General features: G+C 40.1%; 1 protein-coding gene across 3 annotated transcripts in view; it reads left to right on the forward strand.

The window, feature by feature from the left end:
* The window catches only part of LOC122769145 (corticotropin-releasing factor-binding protein-like), a 74,886-nt gene that overhangs the window by 59,481 nt on the left and 554 nt on the right, over positions 1-14,851 (forward strand). Inside the window, exons 1-8 of one of the 3 annotated variants that reach the window (XM_044025461.1) lie at positions 4,787-5,043; positions 5,182-5,299; positions 8,835-8,975; positions 9,073-9,157; positions 9,509-9,666; positions 9,975-10,185; positions 11,156-11,310; positions 14,299-14,419. In XM_044025461.1, coding sequence (XP_043881396.1) covers positions 8,895-8,975; positions 9,073-9,157; positions 9,509-9,666; positions 9,975-10,185; positions 11,156-11,310; positions 14,299-14,419 — 811 coding nt within the window. In that variant the 5' untranslated portion in view covers positions 4,787-5,043; positions 5,182-5,299; positions 8,835-8,894. Of the gene's footprint in view, positions 1-3,308; positions 3,470-4,786; positions 5,044-5,181; positions 5,300-5,401; positions 5,429-8,834; positions 8,976-9,072; positions 9,158-9,508; positions 9,667-9,974; positions 10,186-11,155; positions 11,311-14,298; positions 14,420-14,851 lie in introns of those variants that run through there. The other 2 variants (XM_044025458.1, XM_044025460.1) reach the window with 2 other exon arrangements.

A 14,851-nucleotide genomic window follows, 5' to 3' on the forward strand; every position in this document is an offset into this window, starting at 1 on the left:
TTTCTAAAATTAATGTTTTAAAGTTAATTTGAAGACTCACCTTTGTGCTGTGTCTTGTTTCGAGAGGCTTTATTCAATTCTGGCACAGCATTTAGTTCAATTTTCTCACAGCACTCAGTTTACGCTGCATAGGAAAAGCAAAACAACCAACCTTATTGTATTCATTTTATTATTAGCAGGAGCATCTAAGACCTCACAAAAAAAAACCCAACAACATTCTGTTGTATATGCAATGAACCACTGTGCTGTTCAGTTGACATAAAATCAAAAGTATCAATACGACCAATACCGGTGGACTAAAATTAAATCAGAATTATATGTATATGTATTTATCTGTGGCTTGCTCATTTCTCTCTCTCTCTCTTTTGCACCCACACACACAGACACAGACAGACACACACACACACACAGACATCTGGGGGGAAAGTGTGCCGTGAGGAGGCAGCAGCGAGTGCCTCTCATGATAACAACTCTGCATCTCAACAACCTGCATCCATCATCATCAACAATAACATCTGCTCTGAGCCTCAGCCTTAAATCTCTTTCGAACCTCCCCAACCCCTTTCCCTCTCTCTCTACTTTTCACCCTCTCTTCCCGTTTCATACTCTCCCCCCCCACTTTACTTCTGCTCCTATTCTGTCCATCTTTTTTTCTCTCGTCATGCACAGTAGCTGCCTTAAAGAAAAAAGAAAAAAAGATTCTGTTCAATCTGCTTTGACTCTCGTCCAAATCCCCTCATCTGCAGGCTGTGCCTGGATTTGTTTTTGTTTCAACCATCCTTAAAATCAATATTTAATGATGATGTTATCAGTGCTTTTATGTGTAATTTAGCCAGTGTCAGTATGAATGAGACACTGTCAGTTTTATGGCGTCAAGCATTTATTTTCTGTTAATGGGTGCTCCTGGTGGTATACAAACCAAAACCCATTGGACGTCTGATGGATTTCTCTGTTTCATTTCTGTTCATGCATGCATTCACACAGCCGTGCCTATGCATATACAGTGCCACAAACGCTATTTCTCTCTTACACACAAATACACAAATACTAGTGGATTAAAAGACAATTTTTGAAAGTTTAAAACAAAAAAAAAGCAGCAAATCAATGCCTCAGCTGGAGGACTTTGATGTGACATTTCTGGCTCTAAAATACCACTCTAAAGCAACGAATGAGGGACCGAATGTTACACAGCATTGTCTCCCATTGGGTTCCTCTTAACACACAATCAATCAAAGCAACTGTTTGTTCCAGAGGAGACGGCATCGCCCGATTTTGACATTTTCCGTGACAATTATTTTGCCTCTTGAGCTGTGGGAGCCAACATTGTTGAGAGGCAATAATCATGATAGTTTTCTCAGTCATTTTTCTCCCAATAACAAGCCATTTTTAATCCAATTAGGGGTGTTAACGTGAGAGGCATAATACCACAGCCCCTGGGACAGATGAGAGAATATGCAGGACATCTATCCCGACAGTCAATATTGGATTTCTCACTAAGCAGCTGTGCCTGCTCTCTCTCTCTGACATTCTCCACCTCTGCACAGTGATCCGTCCTGATTAAACCAGCTTTTCTACTTTATCAACATTCATTACTTGACCTGATCATGCATGGCCATGGAGACGAGGAATAGAAAAGTTACAGGCCTCACACTGGGGTTTTCCTTTCATGCCTTTTCTTTGAATTTAACTGTTTAACAGTGAAAGGTGATACATCACATGGCTCTTATTTTGCTTTATTTTACAGTGCCGTTGAAACTTTATAAGTTGCGGTATTCCCCAAAAACTTTCCTCACAAATGTACAGGTTAGACCCCACCATACATCCATACATACATGCAGATGTATTAACTTGTTTTGTTTTTCCTATATAGTCCTGCGGTTATAGATATAGTGCTGCATTTATGATTTTAACTGAATTCTGAATGGGTTTTTGCATCATACTTGCATTGTATTACTGCTGAAATACAAAATATTAAACAGTTCATGATGAGAAAGGAACCAAAGGCTATAAAGCCTACAGCAGCTAAACACTGCCACCTTCTGGTGCTTATTCAGATTTTTCTTTTATTAATTTATAAATATATATATATGTATATATATATATTATTCTACACAGATGGTGTATTGATTTTATCTCATCTTGGTATCACTTAATGAAATATGTCTGTTGTCTGTTGGTTTGGGGGGAGTTTGCACAATTATTGTTCCATCAAAACTTTACTAATAAAAGGCAGAAAATGCATGAAAAACAGTGCCGCCGATTGCAGTCAATACATTCATGCAGTGCACTGAATCATTGTCATTGAGTGCATTGATTATGTGGACTAATCAATGTTTATTAGGCTGGGCTAGAGACTGGCCAGACCACAGTGGAGGCTGAATGATGAAGGAACACATTTACGGAGTGTCAAAGGCCCACCCAGCCGAGTGTGAGGGAACTTTAAACCAGAGAACGTCAGAAACTGTCAAATTTACATACATTTACATCAAGTGTAGAGTAATGAAAATGCAGATCATTCCATACTACTACTGCACAGTGACCTCCTGGCTCCTCCAGCTTTAAAACCTGAGTTTCCATAAAATGCTGGTTGCACTTTAGTGGCTAAAATCACCTTACAGGAGCCTCCACTTGCAAAGATAGTTGTGGGCGTGGAACTTGATGTTTATTTCTGTCATGTTTAATTCAGGATTCTGAATCAGAGGATTTATATTAGATAGATTGATATTTTTTCCTGCGATGTTCACTGTAATTTTGATGTATTGTGTTCGTGTTATCCCTGCAGTGAATAGCCTAGAATTTCCAGTGATAAACATTATTATTAGCATTAATTAAAACAATGTCAATGTTTGTATCTCATTATCCCTTAGAACACAAAATATTTAGGCTGCTTTTTCCCATTACTATATTAAAACATATATACAGAGGCGATAAGAATGTGCAATATACAGTAGAGTGGCTTGTTTTTTTGAACAAAAATAAGAAAAAATATCTATTTTGTGGCTTAGGCACAATTATTACTACTCGATACTGAATAATTGAAAAAGAATTAATCATAACTTTTACTCGACAACGCAAAAAACACATTTTGCAAAGCCTGGAGATGTCATCTATGAACACATATAAGGAGTAGTGTATTATTCCCACTGCAGTTTACCAAGGCCTGTGGCACAGATCTGTGCTGCATGAGCACTAAGGGTTAAAGCCCGGAACTAGAAACGTCCCAACTATCAACTCTACACAAAAACATGTGAGTGAATCTTTTCTCTGTCATAATGAAGAATTCCCATGTGTATTTCTGTGTTTATTAGGATGCTGGGACCTGCTGGCGGGTGATGGCTACTCCACTCTTGTGACACCTCGGCCACAGCTGGCCTGTGCTGCTTTTATCATCGCCAATGAGCCAAGTGAGGTCATCACTCTGGAGCTTTCTGACATCAGTATCGACCGTGGCACTGAAGATTTCATCAAGGTTGGCCCCACTCAAAAATAGTTCCCGCACATCCAACATTGGAGAGAGAGGAAAACAAGAAGATCCGTTTGTGGCTGGTTTTGAGAGCCTTATTGACTGACAGCCTTAGAAAACCTGGCAGAGATGTGTTTTTTTGTTGCTATATATTAGTTGCAGGTAGAGACCACACAGCAGACAGAGCTGAACAAAACTGTGAAGGATGTGGTCCTTAATTCATTATCTCTATCATACTTGACTCATTACATTAGAATCAAACCAAGTTTGACAGCAGAAGATCAGATTTGAATCGCCTCAGTGGTGTTTTGAGCCCAAAAACTCTTCTTCAGATTATTGACTACAGGAAATACATATATAACCCAGATTGACCCATGTTGATCATGGGTCAATCTGAGGAAGAGGCTAAGCCTTTGTTTAAGCTTGAGACAAAACGCCGGCATGTAAAGTCTTTAATGGGAACTCTGGTGTGCTATCATCTTTTTTTTTTGATGATCCTGGACCTTTCAATTTTTTTGACTTGTCATTGAAATTATGTCATGTTTGTTTCCTCATTCTTGATTTACACCTGTTACAACTTCTTCTCTTCTTTTCATTCTTTTCGCCCATCTCTCCTTCACCTACCCTAAGGTCTTGACCTTACCATGTAAAGTGCCTTGAGATAATGTATGTTATGAATTGGCACGATCCATCCATCCATCTTCTACTGCTTTATCCTCCACATGAGGGTCACAGGCGGGGATGGGGGGGGGCGGTGTGCCCATCTCAGCTGACATAGGGCGATAGGCAGGGTACACACTGGACAGTTCGCCAGTCCATCACAGGGACACATAGAGACAAATAACCATCCAACCCGGAGAAAACCCGGGGAGAACATGCACAAAGACTTGGTCTCAAACCCGGGTCTTCTTACTTGCTAACCCTACCAACCATGTGGCCCTGAATTGGCACTATACAAATAAGATTTAAGACAACATATCAACAGTATCTCCTCATTATTTCCGTCACTGTTTGTCTCTGTCTTGTTGGTCAGAGTCACATTTATCAGTGTTTAGAATCAGTCTTAGGTGAGTTAAGCTATTGTATATAACAATACATTACCCATTTGATTCCTGTTGCATCAAATGCATTATACAAACATCCAATATATTTTTATTTAAGCAGATTAGATTTCACTTTTTTGAATCTTCAAGATTTTTTCTCTCTCTGATTGTGTTTGCTGGAATTATTCCATGGTGCTCTCTGTAGTTATACTATCAAATATCCCTTCACATGATGCTCCAGTGTTGCCTCAACGAAATCAATACATATTGTTCAAAATAAATTTAAAAGCAACATCAAATCAAACGAGACATTTTTCCGGGGGTTTTCAGGGAATCAAAGTTGAACCAAGACCTTGTTTATAAAAGTGTATTGTGCATATTCTTCTGCCATGATTTACCCATGAATAATGAATTGTTTTTATATTCAGACTAAAATAAATTAGGTGAAGAACTCTTACTGTCCTGAACGCAAATCAAAACCAAAAAGGCCCATTAGATGGGAGTCGCCCGACCTCCACTGACGATCTCCGATGGAAGGTAATTAAAAGAAGAGTGTGTTATCCATCGCTCCTCATTAATATGCTTTGAATTAACCACTATCAGGGAAGAGGGATGAGCAAGGAGGGGGCAACCGAGAAAATCCATGGCGGCTTTCATGTAATCTCTCTCTGTCAGGTCAGTCCAAACGGGGAGGGTCAGCTCATTACAGCCCCCACAGGAGATGAATGGGTCAGTCAGGCAGTGAGGAGAGCTGCGTTAGACCGGGAGCAGGCCTGTGACAGACCCACACAAGGTGTGTGTGTGTGTGTGTGTGTGTGTGTGTGTGTGTGAACATTTAAGCAGAGATACTTAGCTATTATGTGCTATCTTTGACAGGGAGCAGGTGTGCAGGCAGAGGTTCCATGCTGGGATGCAGGGAAAGGTTAGGACACTAATGTCTGGAGTGAACGCTCACTGCTTTAACTTTGACCACATGGAGAGGGTTCTCTAACATCTGGCCAGCTGAGGCTATCAGCACACACCACCGCTTCTATCTTCTCTGATAAACACTTGCACTTTAAAGAGAACTGTAGTTATGAATCTTGATTCTTACATTGTAGAAAACGTCCTGTAGGCGCTGAGTAATAATTAAACCTATTCCTACATTTGCCACCAGATGGCGTTGTAGGCTTTTGTCTAGAAACAGAGGGCACACATTTATTTATTTTAATAATAAGACAAGGAGCTTTCTGAATGAATTGAACCTAAAACAGCTGAAATTGAAGTCACACTTGCATACCTTTCATGAACCATAACTCAGTGTGCACTTGTTGGTTCAAGCTGTGTTTTTAAATCACATGTTGGTGGGATACTTTGGTTTACTGTCATGTTTTCTTCATGTAATTGCCTCATCTTGTATTGTGTTACTTTAGCGTGGAACAATTTACAAAAACAGCGGAATCGTCTGAATGTTTTTAAATGATCACTGAAGCACTGTGAGTCACATGAATGTGGCTGTATGCTTGAACAGAATCACACACCCTTTTTTTTTTATCACTGAAAGTTTTATAGTGTATAATTTGATATCTTATCTTTCTGCCACTGCCTGTCCTGACTGCCTCACTCTCTAGGGCAAAAATACTTTTGATTTCATTAAAGCCTTCCTGGTTAATAATAGTTTATTGTTATAATTTTGCCACTTCTGCATTTTTTGATAGTACAGACCAGGGGCCAGATTTGATCATCTGGTAACAGTTAACTTACAAGTGCACTGTTTTAGAATCATTTTATTAACAAATGTCATTTTTGAATGGAAGTGGAACCAAATATTAGCCAGTCTTTAACATCTGGAGTCAGGAGGTGAATGCATGTATCTGTCTCTCGCGGCTGCGTTGCAAACCCTGGACTCTGTTTTCAAAGAGCAAAGTGGTTGATTTTCTGTCCTACTTTGTCCCTGGCCATAAACAACACATTATAAAACCGTAGCTGTACAAAATCTGATCGAGGGACGTGAATGGCCCGCGGGCCGGACTTTGGACAAGCCTGGTTTAGACCAATGTTTTATCCCACGTACCATCTGAGAAAATATTGAGCTCTCAAAGTGACACCCTTATCACCCACGTTATAAATACTTTGGTGTAAATAGGCCGATCAAAGTCAGCTACGGACTTCTCACAGGAGGCAGATTTATTCCCAATAAATCTCTCATCGTCCTCCTCGTCCTCACATATACTTCATACACTAGTATAGTGAAATTAGATTAAGATGGCACGAGAGATAAAGTGACTCAAATTCTTATTATTTCGTTTATTACCACTGTTTTGTTACGTCCTCAGCTCCACTTCGACCACATACCCTGGTGTACACTGTAGAACAGTATTTCTGCTTTTCTTCCAATTACCACCCTTTGAGAACCGTGGGTGCAGACTGTTGGATGTGATTATGTTAGATAAGAAAATTAAATATATATCACTGTTGATAAAACCGTGGGATCACTTGTTCATTAAAATCCATCGATTCATTTGATAAATTGGATTTAAACAATTACAGTATGTGTCGCAGCACAGGGGACAAGCACTTGCAGCATGACACACACACACACACACGCACATACATGCGCACACCATGCAGCATTATGGTAACATTTTTCATTCCCACTGCTGTCATTCACATTAGCAAAACACACTTAAGCCGCCATGCGTCAGCTGATAGGTTCAGACAGGACTTTGGAAGATGACTAATTGGTATCACTGACCACTGGCTTTAAGATGAAAGTAATACACCTTGAATAGGTCATCAGCACTGTGGACAAAAAAGTGGGGGCGTTAGGTTTGAAGTAAATGGTGTTCGTTATTGTTTTTTTTGTTTGTTTTTTCAGTTTTGTGTTCCCGTACATGGCATCACAGACCTGGGGTCATGTCAGCCGGTCATGTTAGCAAGGCAGAGTCTCACACAGAGTCTTTTGTCCTTCCTTCAGATGAATGAGAGGACACGTGGGTGTCTCACACACAGACACATCACACACGTCGCTGTTCCTCAGTTGGTTCAATCATTTATACCATGTTTTAATGCTTTGGCCGTGTGCAGGCCGCTCAGGAATAACACAAGCGTAATCTGCATCTGGCAGTCTGGGTATCAGGTCGCTGCACACGCAGCTGCAGTCTGTAACCTGTGCCTGCCGAGAGCATAAAGGCAACTGCACAACATTCAAACAAATGAACCTCTGCCCTGATTATATAACACACTCTGTCTACTTAAATTGAAGAGAAAGAACTGAATTTTCCATTTTGCATATGAGGAGGGGAATCCTGTTTGAAGTTGCTGATTGGATTAGCTTTACTGTTTTTGCTGCGACAGTATCAGTCTCACAGATTGAGAGCTCAGACGGATCAATTTTCGACTGTTCTTTAAACGTACGTAAACCCCTTTTTTCCTCCAGTGGTTCCCTCTTATTTCGTTAAGAACAACAACCAGCTCAGTGAAACAGTTGTAGGTGATTATTTCTGGTCCAGCTTGTGGTTTCATGGAGATCACAATCACTGAGAGAGAGGGGATGAGGTAGAGGAGGCAATTTTATGTCATCAGTGAGACCAGATGGACGCTTACATCCTCTCCAGGCAATATCTGTCTTGTACAAATTCAAAAAAAAACAAATCACAGTGTTTGCAAAAATCAAGCGCACACATTTGGGATAAAGTTCAGTGCAGTCTCGTCTTCATTCAGCATGTCCTCAAAAGAAAAAGTTCACAGATGTGTAGCTCTCCGTATAGCCACTGCCCCGTGATCCCTCCCTGTGATGAGTTCCACGATGAACAATGAGAAATAGTATTCATGAAATGTTTTTGCACGTTATCAGAGTCAAAAATCTATAAAGATGAATCCTCTACTGTGGCTAACCACGTCACCGCAGGGTCAAACGTAAGCATTTCATTCCTTGCAAATACATGACAAAAACCCATTAAACTCATTTCATACTGAACATTTGTATCAGGGACAATACGCTTCTCATCTGCAGAGAAAAAGTTGTCCTTTAATGCTCAGTGTTCAAAGAAGGCACTTCATAAATAAGTATAAAGCATGTGATTGAGGAGATTAGATGTGAAAACGTTTCGCACAATCGACAACAATTTTGGAAGGAAAATGCCTCGACTTTTAATTCAATTACGAAATTAGACGCAGTTGCAGCCGAGCGCGTTTTCCAGTGCATTTACGTGGCTTTGAACAACTGCGTTTCATCTGAATCACTGTAAATACCCTTGTTTTCCAGTGACCCTCTCTGATGTAGGCCTGCCTGTCTGTCTGTCTGTCTCTCTGTGTGTGTGTGTGTGTGTGTCGTGCTGCTATAAAAGCTGCCACCTCACAGTCGCAGCCGTTATTCCCCCCACACTCTGCTTCAGAAAACACTCAACATGTCTCTGCCTCTGCGTGCACAACTCCTTCTCTTTCTGATCTCCCTTTCTTCAAAGATGGGCATCAGTCGCTACATTGAGGTAAGATCCAATTTCTCTAAGCGTTGAAATGTTGTTCATTAAGTCCGCCTGAAAAGTCATTCAAGTTGAAGCTATAACCTGGAACTGTTTATTTCAGGACTCTGAATCTTCCGAAGAATTAGATTCTCTCTTTGGTGTGGACCAGAAAATAAAAGAGGATTTTATTTACCGCCGACCTCTGAGTAAGTGTTGCTGAAAATGACGGCTTTGTTTATTCAGTAATTCTTTCCAAGTAAACCCTTACAATAAGAGGTTCACTGTCATTTTGATATATTGCATTTGTGTTGTCCCTGCAGTAAATAGTCTATAGTACCTGTATTTTAGAATTTCAAAGTCCAAACTAATGAAACCTCTCAAAGATTAAACTCTATTCTATGAGTCAAAACTCCAGGTAACCCTTCAGTCCTTTGAAAACAAGCTGATTTGTTATTTTGCACAGATTCAACTAAATGATAGTCATGCTAGTGAATCCCTCCCTTCTTGTCCTAATGAAGAATTGATGTATTGTTGTCTTGTATTTGTGTGGTCTATAGGATGCTTGGACATGCTGGCCACTGATGGCGCCTTCACTTTTGTGGCATCTCAGCCACAGCTGGCCTGCGCTGCTTTTATCATCGCTGAGCCAACTCAGGTCATCAGTGTGGAGCTCTCTGACGTCAATATTGACTGCAGCGCTGGAGATTTCATCAAGGTTGGCCCCACTCACCAAAACTAGTACGCACACACCCATCCAATAATTGGAGAGAGGAAGACGAGAAGATCTGTTTGTGGCTGGTCATGAGAGCCTTATTGGACTGACCTTAATTTTCCTTTTAAATGTTTTAGTCTTTACACAAAGTGGTTTGTTGAATCAAGGTTAAAAGAGATTACGCACTAGATTTAAAACAATGGATTCAGTTAAAGTTTCCACTTTTTAACTTGTTTTTTCCACTGAGCAATTTTCATGATGAACCATTGGCGTAGTTTCCGTGCAAAACAAAAACATCTGTGTTCCCTCAGATGTTTGATGGATGGGTTCTGAAGGGAGAGAAGTTCCCCAACAGTCAGGACCATCAGCTTCCACTGCATCAGCGCTACACAGACTACTGTTCCAATCCAGCAACAGGAGCCACCAGCCGCTCCTCTCAGAACGTCGCCATGGTCTTCTTCCGCATTCACAGCCCTGGCAGTGCATTCACCCTTGTCGTCAAGAAGATACACAACCCCTTTCGTGAGTCCCACTATGAAAATAAAGTGAAACCAGAAACTAATGACAAAAAAGTAAATAACATCTTGCATTTAAATGTGATTTGTTTTTATTTGTGCTTCATGGCAAGGGATGGACCGGTGGTACTTGTGCTTGTGCGCATGCATGTGTGTTCTTCCTGGACATTTGCGCTTGGTTGAGCATTAATCAAGGCCAAGGGCGACAGGCAGAGATTGAATGAGAGGGATGCACCTGTTTTCCAGCTGCTGCTTGACAAACACGGCGTTAACACTGTGTCAAGCAACACATAACAATCGCCATCTGGCTGTAAGGCCAAGACGTACAAAGAAAGAGCACTGACACAACAAGGGTGTTTGAACGGATTATCTACAGCAAAACAGTGCAAATCTACACGCTGATATGTAAGGATTTAAAGTCATATATTGATCATTAGCTGCAGCTGTTCACAGTATTGTCTCTTTATTTGAGAACCGTAGCTTAAATTGAATAAGACTAGCTGCAAAACATTTTTATATGTATGTAGGAACAAATATGTGTCAGGCACTTAATATATTTCCCAAAAATGTAAGCAGATTTTAAGGATTTTATCCATTTTGTTCCCTGGTAAGTGTGAGTTATATTAGCATCTTCTCATCTTTCACAGACGAGGCTCATTTACAGTGAAAATGGTTCTAAATGAACAACAGGCCCAGAGGAGTGAAGTGCTCTGATTCCAGTTAGTGCCTGTCCAGTCGACCATAATGTTATCAATTCAAATTTCATTATTTTTCTATCTTTGTCATCTGAACTGGATTTGATTTTCATGCTCCTCCCTAATCCCCTCCCTGCAGTTAGCCCTGATTATCTCCAATTTGTGGAACATGGTGACAATAATGAGTTCCTCTGGTGATGGGGAACTGTTCATTTGACTCCACCTCTGCCTTCTCTCTCTCTCCATCTCTGTGTGTGTGTGTGTGTGTGTGTGTGTGTGAAGCCTGTAACGTCATGTCTCAGAGACCAGAGGGCAGTTTCACCATGGTGTTGCCACACCAGCGCAGGAACTGCAGCTTCTCCATCATCTACCCGGTGGAAATCAAACTGACAGAACTCAGCCTGGGGCAGGCCAAAAGCAATGAGCTCCTCCCACAGGTAAGACAGACAGACAGACAGACAGACAAACTGACTGACTGACAGACTGACTGACATTAATTTGAGTATTTCTCTAATATACACAACTCACTGATGAGTAAACTTCCTTAAATCATCCCATTCATAATGCTTTGTGACAGAATGATAGTATGATATTATTCTATTTATTTTTATTTATTTATAAGTTTTAGTTTGCCATTAAGATTCATCAAACCCAACCCATGTACTGAAGAATAGTCAAGTCAGCCAAATAATCCGAGTACCAAATCTCTGACTCAGTCATCGGAGAGGCTTTTTGCCAGTCCACACAAGACCGGTGCTATGCTCAGAGCTCAGTAGGTGTAACCAGAGAATGTCAAATATCTTCTTAACGACACCGACATGAACAAAAAAAACATGTTGCTGCAGGTGTGCAAGTGTGTGTAATTGGACTTGCATGATTATCGGGCTCCAGGCTCATCATCATCATCATCATCATCATGTTATCATGGATGAAGAAACACAAACCTTTATAACTGACTCACTGACTCTACAGTACTGTTAGCACATTTTAAATATTTAATCGTTGTGTAATACGTCAATTTGTCTTTGTCACGTGATTAAAAGCCCTCTCCTCCGTCATCTTCATATGAAGCTACCGTCAGAAGACAGACTGACATCTAGACCGGCTCTTTCTTTCTTAATGTAATAATGCAAAAAACAACAACCCACCAGAACCTTTAATTAACGCGCTTAACTCAGATAGATATCAACAAATACATGTTCTCTTGGACAAGCTGCTGTTTCCAGCTTCTTGCCAAAAAAGAACATGAGGCTGCCCAGATGCAGACAGAAATATCTAATGAAACATTTTAAGACCTAAAAAGCTGCCGGAGATGTTCCCCCTCTGGTGCTACAGAACAAAGATAACATCCGGAGAGATCAAAGATCATTGGAGTCATATTCACATGGCAATTTTTAATGACACAGTCTCAGTATGTATTTGAAGCCAGGGCGAGGTGTAGCCAGGACACGTTTTGATTTGAATCTGATATTTCCTGCTGTGAGATATCCCGATGAAAGCTTGACTTCAGTTGACAAGACGGAGCGTCTGAGAATCGTGAGGCAGAGTTTAAATGTCAGTTTTATTGTTAGCTTTCTGTACAGCATGACTGTGGAGGAAAGCAGTTATATAGTTTGGTAAATCTGCCACCTGTGAAATGTCTGACTGAATTGGAAAGGCCCATTTATGTGCGTTCCATAAAAACATAATGTCGGGAATATTAAAACACACAATAAAACCCAAAAGCCCAATCACAATAAACATAAAATAGAGTACAGGGAAATAGAAAGAGAGAAATAAAACAATAAGTTAGACTAAAAGCATAAAAGGCGACAATAAATTTCTTTAAAGTTATTAAAATAATGTACAAATGAATTAAAAAGTAATTAAAGTCTTCGATTGCATTTCTTAGTATGAAGTTAAAAAGATATTGAAATCTGATGCTTCACTATCTGGGCTCGACTATTTGATCTGAGTCAGTAGATCGTAAGAGTCCTACTAGGTTTATATTCTTTTAATATGTCATTTATGTGTTCTGGACCTAAACCATTTGGTGATGTGTAGGCCAGCAGCAGAACTTTAAAGTTAATTCTAAAACTGAATGTGAGCCAGTGTAAAGACCTATTAAAACTGGAGTAATGTGTTCTGATCTTTTGGAAACCTGTCAGAAGGACTCGAAGTTACAGTAGTCAATCCTTCTGTAGATTTCAGCATGGATGAGCTTCTCCTGGTCTGTGTGGGACCATAAACCATTCACTCAGGATACATTTGAAGCTGAGAGAAGGTCGTTTGGGTTATTGGTTTGGATTTGACTGCTGAAGGTCAGAATCTGTTAGCACACCAAGGTTATGGACTTGGTCTCGCTGGGTTTACTAACAGCAGCAGGCCTATACACACCAATTTTAACGTTGGATCTTAATGATGAGAACTCCATATTTTCAAGTGGTATTCAATTCTGAGAACCAGCGAGTTAGAGGAAAGAAAATGTGTAAATCATGTTCATAACGGTCTCCTGAAATGCTCCTGAACATATTTGCAGCTGCTCTGACACTGACTGCCAAACTTGTGAAAGGGCTTTTAGTACTGCTGCACAGAGCCAAATATAACAAGCTGATATTTGTATTTCAATTCAATCGTTGGGAATAGTTGTAGATATACCAAAGTCAAGTGTTAGGATTTGGACTGTGAGAAGCCTTTACGTGCAAATGCAGCTGCATTAAATCATACCACATGTAAAAAGTAGGTTATTGAAGATAGTAATGATGGGCTGGAACTTGAGATATTCTGTAGCTTTAGGGTTTATCTTTAAGGAAAAATGTGATCCTAAAATTATAGTATTTTAAAACCAACCTAACTAACCAGAGCAAATGATTTGTCAATTGCAGGTGAGATAAGGTAAGGTAAGGTAAGGTAAGGTCAGGTAAGGTCAGGTCAGGTCAGGTCAGGTCAGGTCAAGTCAAGTCAAGTCAAGTCAAGTCAGGTGAGGTAAGGTCAGGTTAAACTTTACTGTCCATGATGTAAAAACACAACATAAATTACAAATGCAAATAACTATTTTAAAAGAAAGACAGTGGTCAGGGTTAAATTACAGTTTAAAGATTAAATGACCTAATTTGATGATTGAACTATTAAACAATTAAACTTAAAGACCAGAATGATGGTGGATGCAGCAGGACGATTATCCATCACTGAAAGTGGGATGCAGTGAAATACGGGTTCAGTTATTTCTCACAACACACTTGAGATCTGACAAATGTGCCAAATGCATTTTCCTCCATATTAAGTTGATTTAGAAAAAATACTGGGTAACCTGCCTTTGTACGTCCTTGTTCATATCCATCTGTTTTCTAGCTTGCATGTGGCAGATGTTGGCAATACTAAGCTGGGAATATACAGTACGTAATAGTAGGTCCAAACTAAACAGGGCTTCTGTTTGTATTTTGCAGAGGCAGGTGTGGTCGGGCTGTTCGGGGTCAGGTGACTATGTAGAGCTGCTGGGGGGCAATGGCATAGACACCTCCAAGATGTTCCCTGTAGCTGACCTGTGTTTCTCCCTCAGAGGACTCGGTGAGTCCCAGCACTGTCAGTGGGATTCTCTAATCCTTGTCGCAATTGCACATCATCAGCCATTCCTACATTGTTACTTGCAAATTCCTATTGACTATATAACCAGGGGTCTCAAACTCAGGTGATATATATATGTATATATGTGTATGTATATATATACATATATATATATACATATATAATAAAAATATTCATGTGTAAATAAAAGATGTACAATACCTAGAAAATTATAACCTGATAATGAGAAGTTTGAGACCTCTGCTATGTACTAAATGAGATTCACCATTATCTTGGTGAATTACACACATGAATTAAAAAAAAAGATGAGCCCTTCTTCCACAGTGTGTGTGTGTGTGTGTGTGTATGGCTTAGAGAACAAAATGTTCTTCATGTGGTCCAGCGTAAACAATCCTTTTTTTTCCCTCTGTTTTG

The sequence above is a fragment of the Solea senegalensis genome, linkage group LG5, assembly GCF_019176455.1.
Source record: "Solea senegalensis isolate Sse05_10M linkage group LG5, IFAPA_SoseM_1, whole genome shotgun sequence".
Lineage (NCBI taxonomy): Eukaryota > Metazoa > Chordata > Actinopteri > Pleuronectiformes > Soleidae > Solea > Solea senegalensis.